Source organism: Pelobates fuscus, chromosome 9 (genome assembly GCF_036172605.1).
Source record: "Pelobates fuscus isolate aPelFus1 chromosome 9, aPelFus1.pri, whole genome shotgun sequence".
Lineage (NCBI taxonomy): Eukaryota > Metazoa > Chordata > Amphibia > Anura > Pelobatidae > Pelobates > Pelobates fuscus.
In genome coordinates, this window is record NC_086325.1 from 10,963,972 (window position 1) to 10,983,123 (window position 19,152).

Genomic DNA, 19,152 nt, shown 5'->3' on the forward strand with positions numbered 1-19,152 from the left:
CCAGGTGTTCCTCCCAGGACCCACTATAGATCGCTATGTCGTCCAAGTGTGCACAGGCAAATTCTTGGAAGCCATCCAGGAGTCTATCCACCATCCGTTGGAAAGTAGCCGGGGCATTCTTCATCCCAAAAGGCATGACCCTAAATTGGTACAGGCCAAATGGGGTGACGAAGGCCGACTTGGGGATAGCATCCTCGGCCAGGGGAATCTGCCAGTAGCCCTTACATAGGTCTATGGTGGTCAGATAACGTCCCCTGGCAATACGATCCAATAATTCGTCTACCCGGGGCATTGGGTAGGCGTCAGTGGTAGTCCGCTCGTTGAGTCGCCTGTAGTCCACACAGAACCGGGTGGTCCCATCTTTCTTAGGTACTAGGACTACAGGCGAAGCCCAAGGGCTGTCAGAGGGTTCGATGACCCCAAGCTGGGTCATCTCCTGTATCTCCTTCCGCATTCCATCTCGGACTGCTTCAGGGATACGGTAAGGCGGCTGTCGTAAGGGGGTCTGTCCAGGGGTCTCTACCTTGTGTATAGCGAGGTGGGTGTAACCTGGCTCCTGGGAGAAAGTTGCTTGCTTCTCCCATAACAACTGTTTCGCTTGGATCCTTTCTGTGGGGTTTAACCTGTCTCCTAACTGTACGAGGGAGGTGAGGTCAGTCTGGGGGTCCCTTTCTAATAGATCAGGGAGAGGCAAATTCTCAGGGTCATCTGTAGCTGGGGCACATACGGCTGCAATGTTCTCAGGTCGTTCTTGATACTCTTTCAGCATGTTCACATGAAAGGATCTCTGGACCATTTCGTCTGAACAGCTGGCTATCAAATAGGTAGTATCGCAGATCTGCACCACTATTCTGTACGGGCCTTGCCAAGAGGCTTGCATCTTGTTGGCCTTCACAGGTTTGAGCACTAATACTTTTTGCCCCACCTGGAAGGCTCGCTGTCGGGCACCCTGATCGTACCATCTCTTCTGTTTCCCCTGGGCCATCAGGGACAGTTTCTCCATGCGGTCCCGAAGTTCCAGAACATATGGCACTATGGGGGTCCCTTCTTGCTCAGTCTCCCCTTCCCAGTGTCCCCGGATGAGATCTAGGGGTCCGCGGACCCGTCTCCCATACAGTAACTCAAAAGGGGAGAACCCAGTAGATTCCTGGGGCACCTCCCGGTATGAAAACAGAAGGTGCGGCAAGAATCTCTCCCAGTCCCTGCAAGTGTCCGTAAAGGTCCTCAGCATCTGTTTGAGGGTACCGTTAAAACGCTCGCAGAGACCGTTAGTCTGTGGATGGTAAGGCGAGCTAAGCAAGGGTTTAATGCCACATACTTTCCACAGCTGCTGGGTGAGCACCGCAGTAAATTGGGTTCCCTGGTCGGAGAGGATCTCTTTAGGGAACCCAACCCTGGTAAAAATCCTAACCAGGGCATCAGCAATCGTCTCTGCCTCTATGTTAGACAGCGCTACTGCCTCTGGATAGCGAGTGGCATAGTCCACTACAGTAAGAATATACTTCTTGCCTGATGGACTAGCCCTGGCCAGTGGACCCACAATGTCAACAGCTATGCGGGAAAAGGGCTCCCCTATAATAGGCATCGCTGATAGTTTAGCCTTAGGGTGGTCCCCCCGCTTTCCTACCCGTTGACATGTGTCACAAGTACTGCAATATATCCGCACAGCCTGGTTGAAGTTGGGCCAAAAGAAATTCTGGGAGATCCTATAGGCTGTGCGACGAGACCCTAGATGTCCTGCTAAAGGGACATCGTGCCCTATCCGCAGAAGCTCCTGCCGGTATTTCGCGGGCACCACCAGCTGGTGATTCTGCGGAGGGGCTATCTTCTTCTGGGAAGGTTTCGGGATTCTGTATAGCCTGTCCCCCACCCACTTATACCGCTCCCCGTCTATCCCTTCCTCTCCAGCATCTGCTCTGTCCCTGTACTTTTGTAAGGTAGGATCTGCCCGGGTTTCCCTCCCAAACTCCTCTGGGGAATCCCAACTTAAGGGGGTCTGAGCTAAGGTGTCAGTCGGGGAAAAGGGTCTTACCTGGGCCTCCTCGGCAGGTGGGCTGGTTCCAGAGGCACGGGTCTGAGAGCGAGTAGTCACTGGGTTAACGTCCAAGGGGCCCATTGGAGCATAGGCCGAAACCAAAGGGGCCAAATCATTCCCAAGAAGCACATCAGCGGGCAAGTCTTTCATAACCCCAACATCCACGTGTCTAGCGCCCACTCCCCAGTCCAGGTGAACACGGGCAACAGGTAACCGGAATACGGCTCCCCCTGCTACCCTCACGGCCACTGTGTCTCCGGTGTGCTGGTGTTCTGAGACCAAGTTCTTTTGGAGCAGTGTCATGGTGGCTCCTGTGTCTCTAAGTCCATTTACCACTCGGCCATTTAGTTTCACAGTCTGCCGGTGTTGCTGGCGATTGTCCTGATGGGCGGCTTGCACCGGGTCGGCTTCGTGCAAGATGCCCCAGAATTCCTCCTGCTCTACACAGTGAGCAGCAGGCTGTGGTGGTCGCTGATTCGGGTTGGCTGATCTCCTCCAGGACTGAGCTTGGTTAGCGTGGTTCAGTGGACACTCCGGGCGCTTGTGTCCCAACTGTTTGCACAGAAAGCACCGGATGGGTTGGGAATAATCCCTGGCATTAAATTTGGATGGCTGCACATAAGTATTGGTCGGTGGTACTACTGGGCTGCGATGCACTGGGGGTTGGTATGTTGTTGGAATCGGAGGGGCTGCTGGTCGGTATTCCACTCTGGTCGGAACTTTAACAACGGTATTGTCCAGTTTGCGAGCATCAGTATATTCGTCTGCCAACCGGGCCGCCTCGGGTAGGGTAGAGGGTTTTCTATCTCTGACCCACTCCCGGACCCCGGTAGGCAATTTCTCGAAGCAGTGTTCCAGTAAGAATACCTGCAGCACCTCTTCCTCCGATACTGCTTGGCATCCTGCCATCCAGTGTGCTGCAGTACGGTGAACTCTGCAGGCCCATTCCACATAAGAATCGCCACTTTGCTTGTTGGTTTCCCTGAAGCGCCGTCTGTAAACTTCTGGGGTCACCGCATACCTGGCTAGGAGCGCATCCTTCACTGCACGGTAGCTGGTGATCTCCTCCTCTGGGATGGCCCGAAATGCGTCACTAGCCCGGCCGGATAATTTCCCAGAGAGGATGGTGACCCATTGGTCTGTGGGTACCTGATGGAGGGCACACTGCCTCTCAAAATCGGCCAGGAACCCATCGATCTCTCCTTCATTTTCAATAAAATTTTTAAATGCAGCAAATGGTACCTTTTTCCTTCCGGAATCGTTATTGGGTACCTCTGCTGCTGCAGCTCCTCTTCCTTGGAGCGCTTGGTGTGCTGCTACTGCGGCTTGCACACGTTCCACAATGTCTGCTGAGGGGTTGGGGCCAAAGTGTGCCAGCCTTATTTGCACTGCCCGGTTAAATTGTATTTCCTCGGGTGTTAAATCCAAACTGCTGGGCACATTAGCGCTCTCCGTTCCCTGTGTTGCATCCATTTCCCTTAGCAAAGCAATAATTTCCCGTTTCTTTAAATTGCTTGCTGATTGACCTCGGCGTTCTATTATGTCCTTAAGAGTAGCACGTCTTAACTGTTCATACTGCATTTCTTTCCTTCTGTGTTGTGGGATTCATCCCGTCGCTTGCCACCAATTGTTAAGACACCTTTTTGTCTTACTAAGTAAATCACCGTTTAGTCCACCTTCCCCTCTCACCGTATCAAGTCCTTGTTCGTATACTGTATAATCCACGAACCATAACCAGGGGAAGCAGTAATCTCTCGAATAACGACTGAAGCTCCGTGTTGAGGGTCAAAACAAGATCTGAGGACTGGAACATCCAGCCTGCTTTTTATTAGGAAAAGGCACACACAGGGCACTCCCAGGGGGAGGATGAAAATAACCAATTATACACAGGGTAACACCCCCACCTCTCCTCCCCTCAGATAACCACATAACACAATTATACTGTACAATAATTTACCCCAGTTATGGATGTACCCCAAAACCAGGGGGTACACCTTTAAGTCTTGGTTAGGGGAACACTCTGTCCAAATCCCAGCCCATTCGGTTAAGGGGTTCGGGAGTTATGGATGATTGAAGTTTTGACCGACTGCACGGATCTTCTAGCCAAAAAGAGTTCCATAAGTTTTGGCCCTGCAGTCGGTCTCCGTTCGCCGGTTAAAATCATACGAAATCCTCATCATCCACAACTATCTCCGAGTTCGCTGGATTCCCCATAGCCGATTACAAGTAACTACCGAATGGCTCGTCGTTCGGTAGTTCCAACACGAACTTCTGGGTGTATGGAGGTCTCAGCGGTGTTCGCCTGTTTGGGTATCCGTTTTTAGTTCCACGCGTTCACAGGCAAACACCGCTGTTCGCACGCAAGATGGCCGCGAACACGTGCAAAAGTCCCAAAATGGCGGCCACCCATATGTTAGATATGGAGTTCGTGCGAAATGAGGTGAACGGCTGGAAAACAGGCTGGAACGGTAAAACATGCTTTATAACATCACAAATCAGTCCTTTAGACGGATGGCCTAAAATAGTCGAATCCACTAAAGTACCAGACAGACGGATGGTTCCGTCACAATCCTCCCATAGCAAGTAACCTGTGTTTATTATACATTATCCCCCCATAGCCAGTAACCTGTGTTTATTACACATTATCCCCCATAGCCAGTAACCTGTGTTTATTATACATTATCCTCCCACAGCCATTAACCTGTGTTTATTATACATTATCCCTCCCATAGCCAGTAACCTGTGTTTATTATACATTATCCCCCATAGCCAGTAACCTGTGTTCATTATACATTATCCACCCATAGCCAGTAACCTGTGTTTATTATACATTATCCTCCCATAGCCAGTAACCTGTGTTTATTATACATTATCCTCCCATAGCCAGTAACCTGTGTTTATTATACATTATCCCTCCATAGCCAGTAACCTGTGTTCATTATACATTATCCACCCATAGCCAGTAACCTGTGTTTATTATACATTATCCTCCCATAGCCAGTAACCTGTGTTTATTATACATTATCCTCCCATAGCCAGTAACCTGTGTTTATTATACATTATCCCTCCATAGCCAGTAACCTGTGTTCATTATACATTATCCACCCGTAGCCAGTAACCTGTGTTTATTATACATTATCCTCCCATAGTCAGTAACCTGTGTTTATTATACATTATCCTTGTTAAGACACCTTTTTGTCTTACTAAGTAAATCACCGTTTAGTCCACCTTCCCCTCTCACCGTATCAAGTCCTTGTTCGTATACTGTATAATCCACGAACCATAACCAGGGGAAGCAGTAATCTCTCGAATAACGATATCCACCAAACGGCATAAGTTCCCAATAATAGTCCTTAAGCGTAAATAAGAATCCCCCCAATAACGAGACTGAAGCTCCGTGTTGAGGGTCAAAACAAGATCTGAGGACTGGAACATCCAGCCTGCTTTTTATTAGGAAAAGGCACACACAGGGCACTCCCAGGGGGAGGATGAAAATAACCAATTATACACAGGGTAACACCCCCACCTCTCCTCCCCTCAGATAACCACATAACACAATTATACTGTACAATAATTTACCCCAGTTATGGATGTACCCCAAAACCAGGGGGTACACCTTTAAGTCCAGCACCGCTTGAAAGGTCTTGGTTAGGGGAACACTCTGTCCAAATCCCAGCCCATTCGGTTAAGGGGTTCGGGAGTTATGGATGATTGAAGTTTTGACCGACTGCACGGATCTTCTAGCCGAAAAGAGTTCCATAAGTTTTGGCCCTGCAGTCGGTCTCCGTTCGCCGGTTAAAATCATACGAAATCCTCATCATCCACAACTATCTCCGAGTTCGCTGGATTCCCCATAGCCGATTACAAGTAACTACCGAATGGCTCGTCGTTCGGTAGTTCCAACACGAACTTCTGGGTGTATGGAGGTCTCAGCGGTGTTCGCCTGTTTGGGTATCCGTTTTTAGTTCCACGCGTTCACAGGCAAACACCGCTGTTCGCACGCAAGATGGCCGCGAACACGTGCAAAAGTCCCAAAATGGCGGCCACCCATATGTTAGATATGGAGTTCGTGCGAAATGAGGTGAACGGCTGGAAAACAGGCTGGAACGGTAAAACATGCTTTATAACATCACAAATCAGTCCTTTAGACCAGTGTTCCCCAACCCCCGGGCCGCGGACCGGTACCGGTCCGTGGATCAAACGGTACCGGGCCGCCCAGGGGTGTGCGAGCCTGCCGGCTAATGCAGGGCTGGCATTGCCCAAGTGCCAGCCCTGCAATGTGCCTGCGGACCGGAGGGGAGATCAGAGATCTCCCTCCCCGGTCCGCAGGCACGGTGCTGGCAGCCGGCAGGGGAGAGAGAGAGGACCCAGGAGCTCTTACCTGCAGCTCCTCCGGGTCCTCCTCTCGCGAGATTTGGAGCGTTGCCGCGGTAACCACGGCAACGCTCCAAATCTCGCGAGAGTGAACTCTAGCCCTGTAACTGGGCTAGAGTTCATCTCACCACCACCGGACCACCAGGGAATCCCCACCGGACCACCAGGGACTAAGAAATGTCCCCCCTCCTCCCAGTAAAGGTAAGAAGGGAGGGGGGACATCAATATATTATTTTTAATTAAATAAATAAAAAAAAGCCTCCCTACCCTCCTTACTCCCCATACACACACTGCCCCCATACACACACTACACACACAGCCCTACACACACTGCCCCATACACACACTACACACACAGCCCCACAAACACTGCCCCATACACACACTACACACACAGCCCCACAAACACTGCCCCCATACACACACTACACACACTGCCCCCAAACACTGCCCCATACACACACTACACACACAGCCCCACAAACACTGCCCCATACACACACTACACACACAGCCCCACAAACACTGCCCCATACACACACTACACACACTGCCCCCATACACACACTACACACACTGCCCCCAAACATTGCCCCATACACACACTACACACACAGCCCCACAAACACTGCCCCATACACACACTACACACACAGCCCCACAAACACTGCCCCATACACACACTACACACACTGCCCCCATACACACACTACACACACTGCCCCCAAACATTGCCCCATACACACACTACACACACTGCCCCACAAACACTGCCCCATACACACACTACACACACAGCCCCACAAACACTGCCCCATACACACACTACACACACTGCCCCACAAACACCGCCCCATACACACACAGCCCCACAAACACTGCCCCATACACACACTACACACACTGCCCCCATACACACACTACACACACTGTCCCCATACACACACTACACACCCAGCCCCACAAACACTGCCCCATACACACACTACACACACTGCCCCACAAACACTGCCCCATACACACACTACAAACACTGCCCCGCAAACACTGCCCCCATACACACACTACACACACTGCCCCACAAACACTGCCCCATACACACACTACACACACTGCCCCACAAACACTCCCCCATACACACACTACACACACTGCCCCCAAACACTGCCCCCATACACACACTACACACACTGCCCCCATACACACACTGCCCCCAAACACTGCCCCATACACACACTGCAAACACTGCCCCATACACACACTACACACACTGCCCCACAAACACTGCCCCATACACACACTACACACACTGCCCCCAAACACTGCCCCATACACACACTACACACACTGCCCTGCAAACACTGCCCCCCATACACACACCGCCCCAAACACACACACACTGCAACTCTCACACACACTGCCACCCTCACATACACACTGCACCGCTCACACACACATACACACAATTTTGAGTCTATGTCTTTATGTGACTGTGTTTGTGATTTTCTGACTGTATGTGTCTGCGTGTTTTTTTAATATATGTGACTGTTTTTTTTTTTTTGTCTTATTAAATCAAAACAAGCGGGCCACGGAAAAATTATCAAATGTTTACCGGTCCGCGGCGATAAAAAGGTTGGGGAGCACTGCTTTAGACGGATGGCCTAAAATAGTCGAATCCACTAAAGTACCAGACAGACGGATGGTTCCGTCACACATTATCCCCCCATAGCCAGTAACCTGTGTTTATTACACATTATCCCCCATAGCCAGTAACCTGTGTTTATTATACATTATCCTCCCACAGCCATTAACCTGTGTTTATTATACATTATCCCTCCCATAGCCAGTAACCTGTGTTTATTATACATTATCCCCCCATAGCCAGTAATCTGTGTTTATTATACATTATCCTCCCGTAGCGAGTAACCTGTGCTTATTATACATTATCTCCCCCATAGCCAGTAACCTGTGTTTATTATACATTATCCCCCACAACCAGTAACCTGTGTTTATTATACATTACCCCCCATAGCCAGTAACCTGTGTTTATTATACATTATCCCCCCATAGCCAGTAACCTGTGTTTATTATACATTATACCTCCCATAGCCAGTAACCTGTGTTTATTATAGATTATCCCCTCCATAGCCAGTAACCTGTGTTTATTATACATTATCCTCCCATAGCCAATAACCTGTGTTTATTATACATTATCCCCCCATAGCCAGTAACCTGTGTTTATTATACATTATCCTGCCATAGCCAGTAACCTGTGTTTATTATACATTATCCCCCCCATAGCCAGTAACCTGTGTTTATTATCAGGGCCGGTGCTATGATTTTTGACTACACAGGCGAAGATGTATTTTGACGCCCCACCCCACGCCTCCCCCCAAAAAATAAACAATGCATCTTCACCTCTGTGTTTTGTAGACCCCTTTTGAATTTCTTACCCCCATTAGTGTTGCATATCCAACCTCTTCAATGTCTTACCCCTTTGGCCCCTTTGTGCCCTTTAGTGTGTCTCCTACAACCCCTCTTATGTATTTCTTACTTCCCCGCCAGCCCCTTTCTGTCTCTTTCTTCCCCCAGCCCCTATCTATCTCTCTTTTTCTCCCACATAGACATGGATACAGGCAAAAATACATACATGCACAAATACGCAAACATACAGACACACAACCATACAAGCACACAGACATAATTATTCAGTCACACAGTCACAAAGATATACAGACACACAGTCATAAAAGGCACACAATCAAACAAACACAGTCATACAATCTACACATACAGGTACATTGTCGTGCAAACACAGACATACATTCATACAGACACAGGCACACACAGAAATACAGACACAGGCATAAAGAAACAGAGAGGCATATAGAGACATACATACACAATGATACAGACAGACATATACATACACACACACTGACAGACAGACATATATACACACACACACACACACTGACAGACATATACACACACACACTGAGACACATACACACACACACACTGACAGACAGAAATACACACACACTGACAGACACACACACACACACATACACACACTGACTGACAGACATATACACACACACACTGACAGACAGACATATACACACACACTGACAGACAGACATATACACACAAACACTGACAGACATACACACACACTGACAGCCAGACACATACACACACAAACACTGACAGACAGACACACACACACACACACACACACTGACAGACATATACACTCACACACACACACACTGCCAGACAGACAGACAGACAGACACACACACACTGACAGACAGACAGACACACACACACTGACAGACAGACAGACAGACACACACACACTGACAGACAGACAGACACACACACTGACAGACAGACACACACACTGACAGACAGACAGACACATACACTGACAGAAATACACACACACTGACAGACATACACACACACTGACCACTGACAGAAATACACACACACTGACAGAAATACACACACACTGACAGACAGAAATACACACACTGACAGACATACACACACTGAAAGACATACACACACTGACAGACAGACACACACAAACAAACACTGACAGACAGACACACACACACACACACACACTGACAGACAGACATATACACACTGACAGACAGACATACACTGACAGACACACACACACACACACACACTGACAGACAGACATACACACACACACACACACACGGACAGACATACACTGACAGACAGACATACACACACACTGACAGACAGACAGACATACACTGAGAGACAGACACACAGTGACAGACAGACATACACACACACACACTGAAAGACAGCATGATGTCTTAGGCCGGCCCAGAGAGTGAGTGAGTGAGTGAGTGAATAATATAATATACATGTTCAGAAACATATTAGTAATATATGTAAATCGGGTTCATGCAAAGAGGGTGAAAAGGTATTAAAGTAAAACACACTTATTGCATCAAATTTACAAAGCCAAACTTTTAAAAGCTTTCCTCATTTCTTTCTCGGGATGAGGAATATATCGGTTGTAGACTGAGGATTTCCATCTGCCCAATCTTTTAATAATATGCACTGGAGTGTCAGTGTTGAAGGAGACTGAAGCTGCCCCTATTCTAAATGAAAGACCCGAGACATGGATACAACCCAATCTTAGGAGTAGTGTTCTGATGTAGAAGATGAATTTAGCCGTAGTCAGAGGGATTCAGTGAGAGTAGTGGTGAAATGTGTGTGGCATGACTGAGTGTGGGTAAGTAAGAGTCAAGAGTATTTTAACTGGGCACTTCTTCTAGGTGGGATAAAGTGGTATAGCGGATGGATGAGTAGTTTGGTTCGTTTTAGAGGTTTGTAGAGAAAGTATATAGTGACCATGAATTTTTGCGATATCCAATATTTTTAAGGTGGTCTCAAACAAACATAAAATGCTATATAAAATTTGTGGGAATATCGAATAGTCATGTACAGTAAATCAGAGAGGGCTCAGAATATCGAACCATCGATCGGAAACTTGGATGAAGTAGGGGGTCTATCTGTTTTATTAAATACGCGGTAATATGCTTTTAATGGGATAGGACGTTAGGAAAGGCGTGTGATTGGGATAAGTGGTTGTGGCTGTATTTACCTTATCCTGGGACCGACCTGGCTCCTAAGCTTGAGCCGCGCGTGGCTGGATCACTCCTGCCTCCACACGAGCTGCATGCGGCTTGATCTCCTCTTCTGACTTAGCCGCGTGCACTGACCGCAGTGATCGGTCACGTGGCCCGCCTGGCACTAGGAGCACGGCTCGAGTCACAAGCACACTCTTAAAGGGGCAGTGGGAGCCAAAAGTTGATTCAGGCTCCCATTGGCCCACGTCATTCCAGCACCCCCACACACGAACGTTTTGGGAGTGTAGGCATGACGTGGGCCAATCACTGGTGTAACAGTAGTGTACATTAAAAAAACAAACTAGAAATTTGACTGTGAAATAATAGCAGTCAGTTACCTTCACACGTGTGCGTTTCAGGGCCTGCCAGGGCACAGTGTCACAGCAGTGCAACTCATATCTGGTGTAACAGTAGTGTACATTTAAAAAGAAAATACAGGGGGCTTGTTGTCACCTTTCGGGGACCCTTGGTGTTGTACGTGGCTGGGTGGAGGAAGAGACCTTCAATGACATCAGTGAGGACAAGGACATGGCTAGCTTGGTATCTAACCTTGTGCAAATGGGGAGTTTGCGGTTGTGCAAATGGACTGTTTGCGGTTGTTTGCGATGCGTTAAACGGGGAGTTTGGTTTGTCACTGTGAAGCGGGCGTAACTCTTACACTACCTGATCGATACAACATCATACCTGATGTTTTAAAGCACGTTATTCCAAACAATTTAGGAATGTTAGGTGATTTATGCCCTTTATGGATTAAAACCAGACTTTGCATCAACTATGTAATTTTCCATGGGAGTTTTGCCATGGATCCCCCTCCGGCATGCCACAGTCCAGGTGTTAGTCCCCTTGAAACAACTTTTCCATCACTATTGTGGCCAGAAAGAGTCCCTGTGGGTTTTAAAATTCGCCTGCCTATTGAAGTCTATGGCAGTTCGCCCGGTTCGCCCGTTTGAAAATTTTATGTTTGCGACATCACTAATCTCTAACAGCTATCTAAGGATTGGCTAGTGAAGTTATCACTAGGCTGTAATGTAAACACTGCATTTTCTCTGAAAAGACAGTGTTTACAGCAAAACGCCTGAAGGTAATGATTCTACTCACCAGAACAAATTTAATAAGCTGTAGTTGTTCTGGTGAATATAGTGTCCCTTTCACCCTCTCCATTCATTCTAACAACCAGTATGTCTTTGGATTGTAACATTTTATGGAGAAGGTAGAACATTTCCATTGTCTCATCTCTACGACCAGGTTAACATATCGTGTCTAAATGTTAGTAACGATGGCTTCCTCATACCTGTCCCCAGCTGCTACTCATTTCTTTAAATGTAGCTGCAAACAGGCCCAGGAGTGTTTGGAAGCTCTGGTTTTCATATTCAAACCGATTTCCAAAGACTATGGAGCAGATAACATTGGAGACGGATTGGACTAGGATGTTGGTTGGATCAATAGATTTCTCTGCAATTACAAAAAAGTGTGTAATGGATATCACAGACACGTTACATGTTGTCGATGTCTTGATACGAAGTAGAAACAGATCCATCATATAAACTGTGCATGTGTATTCCATAACGTTTAAGCTGACTGGAACTGGCAAAATAACTGCCAAATGTATGCCAAAATAACAAAAAAAAATTAAAAATGCTTTGTATTTCTTGGCAAAAAGCTTAAATTTATTTTTAAATGCTTCACATTTCAGTGTTTGATGAATTATCCTTTTGTAAAAAGAAACATTCCAATGGGATGCTTTCCTGTTTATCAGCAAATATAATATTGTTAACTCCTTAAGGACTGAGCCAAATGTACACGTTGTGAACAGAACAAAACGTAAACAAAACCTGGCATTTGCGCTATATGTCTGTCCAACGGTAATTCACCTCTTTCATATTAAATTAACCCACACTTATTATATATCATTTTATTCAGGGGAAACAAGGCTTTCATTTAATATCAAATATTTAGCTATGAAACATAATTTAATATGAAAAAATTGGGAGAAAATAAGAAATTTTGTTATTTTTTTAGTTCTACATGACATTTTAACTGTCAATGTCATAATACTGTTTGCTTTTACTGCAATAAAATACACACATTTGTATTCAGCAAAGTCTCACATGTAAAACAGTACCCCTATGTACAGGTTTTATGGTGTTTTGGGAAGTTACAGGGACAAATATAGCACGTTACATTTGAAATTGAAATTCGCCGAATTGGTTACGTTGCCTTTGGGACTGTATGGTAGCCCAGGAATAAAATGTACACCCATAATGGCATACCATTTGCAATAGTAGACAACCCATGGTATTGCAAATGGGGTATATCCAGTCTTTTTTAGTAGCCATTTGGTCACAAATACTGGCTACAGTATTTGTTTGTGTGTGAAAAATGCAAAAAATGCAAATTTTGCCCAGTGTTTGTACGCCCTCCGGTCTTAAAGGGTTAAAATAATGTGCTAAAAAAAAAAAAAAAAAAATCTGAATTAATTTGAACTAAGTTAACTACAAATGTTTTTTGATGGATTCTGTTTCCATACTTTTGTAATTTTCTTTTGGTGGTGGTTGTTTTATTTTGCATTTGTTTTGGAACTCTTCAAATTAAATTAAGCTACAACACAAAAAACAAACAAAATACATTTATACATATTGCTCACCTTTATATGACCTCAGTTCAGACACCAAAAACTGAACTTCTTCTTGAATCCGCTCCTCAATGCTTTTTTTTCCCATGCCGAAATTTCTCAAGGTTGTCAAGGAAAAGCGACGTAGCTGTCTCCATATTTCGCCATTGCTGAAACCAACTCCTGCAACAGCAAAATATTTTGTATAACAGTCAGTTTCTACCATCTAATAGAAGGATTCTAAAAAAGGTATGAAGAAATGGTTAAAAAGGAAACTAATTGATTCCATAACATACAGTTTTCACAATATCCTGTACATCTTTTGAATACTGTAAGATGAACTCTAAATGAGGGATTAAAATTATGCTGGGAGACGTTCTTTTTGGTTTGCCCTTTTAAAATTCTAAGTATTGTATCACATATATATCTATCAAATAATAGTATACTATAACAAGTACAAAAATTGAGTTAATAAGAATTGTTGGCGGTAACAAGCAGTATATAACTCAACTAAAAAGGCGCATGAAAACTTACCATATCCCTGCATATATTGATCAATCGTGGGAAGCTTCCCTCGTCCTCCAAAATCTTCCCCTTGATCAAAAAGGGCTTCTTTCACTGCCTGGTACCCACATAGAATGATCACCGGGTTAGAACCAAAATATAGGGTATAAACAGGCCCATACTTTTCACCAAACTGTAATGAAATCGGAACAATTCAGTCAAATAAGAAATAAACCTTGAACTATCATTACCATATTGAGAAATAACCCATTAGTCTGAATGTTTTCAGCATAGATGATTGAGTTCCTAATTGACTACTAATAAACTATTATTTTTGGACAAGCTTTTAAAATGATTTTTGCTTCTCGATACATTAAATATCAAAAAATATATGCCCGCTCGATCCTGTCCCATCTCACGTTATCAGATCTCTATCCCCCCTATCTTGTGCCTTCCTTAACACACATCTACAACTGCTCTCTCTCTTCTGACGTTGTCCCTGCTGACCTGAAACATGCCACTGTAGTACCTATCCTGAAAAAAACATCTCTTGACCCGCCCTCCCCCTCTAACTATTGTTCCATATCCCTGCTCCCTTTTTCCTCGAAGCTTCTGGAAGGACTTGTCTTTATCCATATATCTCACTTCCTCAATTCCAACTCTCTCCTTGACCCTCTTTAATCTTTTAATCTGGCTTCTGCCCCCTCCAGTCTACTGAGACTGCTCTTATCAAAGCTACGAACGACCTAATCGCAGTTAAATCCAAAGACCACTACTCCATACTAATTCTTCTTGACCTCTCTGCTGCCTTTACACCATTGATCATGCTCTCTTTCTTCAAACTCTTCAATCACTAGGTTTCTGTGACTCTGTCCTCTCTTTGTTTTCATGTTATCTCTCCCAAAGCTCATTCAGTGTCTCCTTTTCTAATGATACCTCCTCCCCTCGTCCTGTCTCGGTTGGAGTCCCCCAAGGCTCTGTCCTTGGTCCCCTTCTATTTTTTCTTTATACTGCCTTTCTTGGCAAACGTATTACCTCTTTTGAATTCCACTACCACCTGTACCCTGATGACACCCAAATATCTCTCCTCCCCGGACCTCTCCTCTGCCATCCTGCAACGTGTCACTGCTTGCCTTTCTTCCATCTATGGTACAACATAGTGCAAAACTGTGTAACCTAATTTGGTGTATATTTAGTTGCCAATTGGCCACTCACACTTTGGATCCAAATAAAGAGCCTTCAAAAATCTTTGGATATATATCTTCTCAATTCCTGGATTTTATTGATGTAGGTCTCATTCATGTAAAATAGATAAAGTGCAGCCACATAAGATAACTATATAGATAAAGTGCACAATGCAAAATGTATTTACTTTCACAGAAGTAAAAGACAACTGGCATCAAGAGATTTACAAGATTAAATCAAGTCCTATGCCTATCATCCCTATTAAGGACTTCCTCAGGGACTGCTTCTCAATTGAAGATAGGTACAAAGTGCATAAAAAATCTCCCTCCCCTTCCTTCCACATATATACACCCCACAATCAGTTAAAATCTTCTTCCTATAGGTTCCTTCATTCTTCTCTGGCTGATCTCGATCTTCATATGATTACTTCCTGGTTCTGTCCGTCCGGCGTCATCACGTCCCGGGCGCGATTACGTCATGCATTCCACACATGCGTTTCAACATTGTCATTATGTCCGCCGGAGTTTCACCATGCGTTCCATTTCAGGGGAGTCCGATATATTATAGAAAGAGTTCTTGAAATGGGTGGATGGGCGGGCGAAACATATTGTAAGGGGGGAAAAAAAGTTAATGACTTCTAATGACGGTTTACATAAAGAGTACTTAAACTAATATATTAAACACCAAATTTTAAAATATATAAATTAATGAAGCAATCCTGTTAGGGATAGATCAATATTGATAATTAAGCACTCAGTACTTCTATTCACTATGCAGTTAGAGCAAAAATATATAAAAAAAAAATTCTAAACAAATTTTGTTATATAAAAAAAAAGATTCAAATAAATTCCCATACAGATTTGTTCCATACATGATAATATAAAAAAGGATCATAAACTGGATAAAATTTTATAACACAAAAGTTTCTTCACAAATGAAGATAAAAAAAAGCTAACAGAAAAGAAAAGGGGGAAAGGAAAAGGACTACTCTAAAATGCACCACAGATCTATGTCCACATTTAGTCCCTCTGGTTGGAGGGTTTTTAATGTGTTAATCCAATAAATTTCACGTTGTGCTAATTTTTTCATTATGTATCCAGCTCATCAATAATTTCTATTTCTCCCAGACCTACACAATAAAGAACTTTCCTACTAAATTTAGCACATGTGTTACAATGGATGGGGACTATATGTTTATTAAAATGTTATTTTATTTTGTGTCTAAAATATGCTCTTTTAGCTTTCTACAAGTTCGGCCCACATACTGCTTCCCACAAGGACAGTGGAGCAAGTATATAAAATTTTTCATTTCACAGTGTATGTAGAACTTGTAGAAAGCTAAAAGAGCGTCTTTTAGAACACAAAAATAACATTAGAAAAAAAAATTAATAAACATATTGGCAACAAGATAACATATATTTTGGAGGTAAAAAAATACCCAATTACGATATGTTCCTCTAAAAAATATTTTTTAAAAAATGTGGGTTTGTAATTATATTCTCAAATGAGCTCCAAGTTGAGATTCTACATCAAGTCATTGACCCGGAGGGGAGATGTCTCATTCTCACAAGTAAAATTGATAACGTTGAATACACACTGGTTAATTTGTATCTACCGAACATAATTCCAGTTTTGACTCTAAAGAAAATCTTTGATATTCTAGAACACATTAAATTTGAATTTTTGATTATAGCGGGTGATTTTAATAGTATTTTGGATCCAACCTTGGACAAAAAACAAGCAAGGTGACACAAACCAGATACAACAATATGCAAACAGGCCAGATTATTATCAAACATGATAAATAGTAACGACCTGTTTGATATATGGCGAGTATTACACCCAGATTTGAGAGATTACACCTATTTCTCAAGAGTTCATCTCTCACATTCAAGGATAGATATGCTCTGGGGAAACTTACAATTGCCGGAAAATATTAATAAAATTGATATGAAAAACAATACCTGGTCAGATCATGTTATCCTAATTTGGGATATCCAAAAAACTGTTGCAAGTAAAAAATAAAAGTACATGGCGTATAAGCGATTATTTGTTATACAATATTTCTAATGTTAAATCAATTAAAGAAAGAATCCAATGCTATTTTTTGGAAAACGACCCAAAAGAAACTTCTTACATTGGGAACTGGTGTGCATTCAAATCAGCAATGAGAGGACATCTTATAAATTTGAATAGTCAAGATCAAAAGAAAAAAGGGGAAAGCTTATCAAAATTATGTATCAGACTAAACCAAGTGGCAAGGTCCAATAAATAAAGTAGACATCAAAAATAACTTATTGAGATACAAAGATTAATAAATCAGAAATTAATGGAAAAAATAACATTAAATCTAGAAAATTTAAAAGTAAAATACTATAGTAAAGGGAAAAGGGCAGATAAATCACTTACTGCTCAATTAAAGAATAAAGGAAAACTTAGTCGTATTATAAAGATAGTTAAAAATAATGAGACATTTATGACACTAGAACAAATAGGGCAATGCTTTAGCGATTATTATAGTTCCTTATATAACCTCACAGAAACAACAGATAAATATAAAATAGAAGATTATATACGGAAATCAAATTTAAATAAAACAACAGATTCACAAAGAGTGGAATTAAACTGTCCAATAACCAAACTTAAAATTTTAAGAGAAATAGATAAGATGAAAAAACACCAGGCCCAGATGTTTTCAGCAATATGTTTTACAAATCATTTAAAGAACAGCTACTAGAACAGCTATTGGCGACATTTAATCACATTGTAATACAAGGGGCTTTTCCCCCAGAAATGCTGCAAGCCAACTTGCTACCAATTCTCAAACAAGGCAAAAACCCTTCGATAGTAGAAAATTACCGACCAATCTCATTACTAAATGGTGATGTTGAAATATTTTCGGCAATATTATACTACAGACTAAAATCCATATTAAAGATTATAATCCATCCAGATCAAATTGGGTTTGTTCCATTAAGATGTTCCTCTTATAACACAAGAAGAATGATTATTATTATAGATTCAGCTATAAGGAAAAACATACCTTCACTAACCCTGTCGATAGATGCTAAGAAAGCCTTCAACAGGGTCAGCTGGAACTTTATGAATCATACATTACATTACTATGGGATTCAGGGCTGGATGCATCACGCCATTATCGCATTATATACTCTTCCCTCAGCAAGAATAGTTGGCCCTAACCTATGTTCTAGTTGGTTTACTCTTAGCAATGGGACCAGACAAGGTTGCCCTCTATCTCCACTGCTCTATATTATCACCAATGAAAGCTTTGCAAATAAAATAAGAAAAAATGCGGATATTATAGGATTTGGTTGTAAGGGAAATTAATTAAAAATCAATCTATATGCGGACGACATTTTAATAACAATTTTAGATCCAATCAAATCATTAGAACATTTGATGAAATAAATAAGGGAATACTCACAAGTAGCAAACTGCAAGATCAATATAGACAAAATCACAATTATGGATCTGAACATTGATAAAACATCAAAAGAAATTATTAAAGCAAAATATAATTTCACCTGGATAAGTAAAGAAATGCCGTATTTAAGTATCAAACTGGCAAGAGATATAAATAAAATAAGATAAATCTCACAGGTGAGATACTTAGTGCTATAATGGCTTTATACAATGATCCCCAAGGTAGAACTGTGGTCCTGGAATTAAGTCTAAATGGTTTGGAATTTCAAATGGTACACGCCAGGGATGTCCTTTATCATCATTACTGAATA

At 43.1% G+C, this 19,152-nt stretch overlaps 1 protein-coding gene across 1 annotated transcript in view; it reads right to left on the reverse strand.

Annotated features, from left to right (window-relative positions):
• The window catches only part of LOC134572300 (cytochrome P450 2G1-like), a 43,527-nt gene that overhangs the window by 19,014 nt on the left and 5,361 nt on the right, over positions 1-19,152 (reverse strand). The window contains exons 2-4 of the mRNA XM_063431182.1: positions 14,243-14,405; positions 13,742-13,891; positions 12,389-12,549 (exon numbers count right to left, since the gene is read on the reverse strand). Of these exons, the coding sequence (XP_063287252.1) occupies positions 12,389-12,549; positions 13,742-13,891; positions 14,243-14,405 (474 nt within the window). The remainder of the gene's footprint in view (positions 1-12,388; positions 12,550-13,741; positions 13,892-14,242; positions 14,406-19,152) is intronic.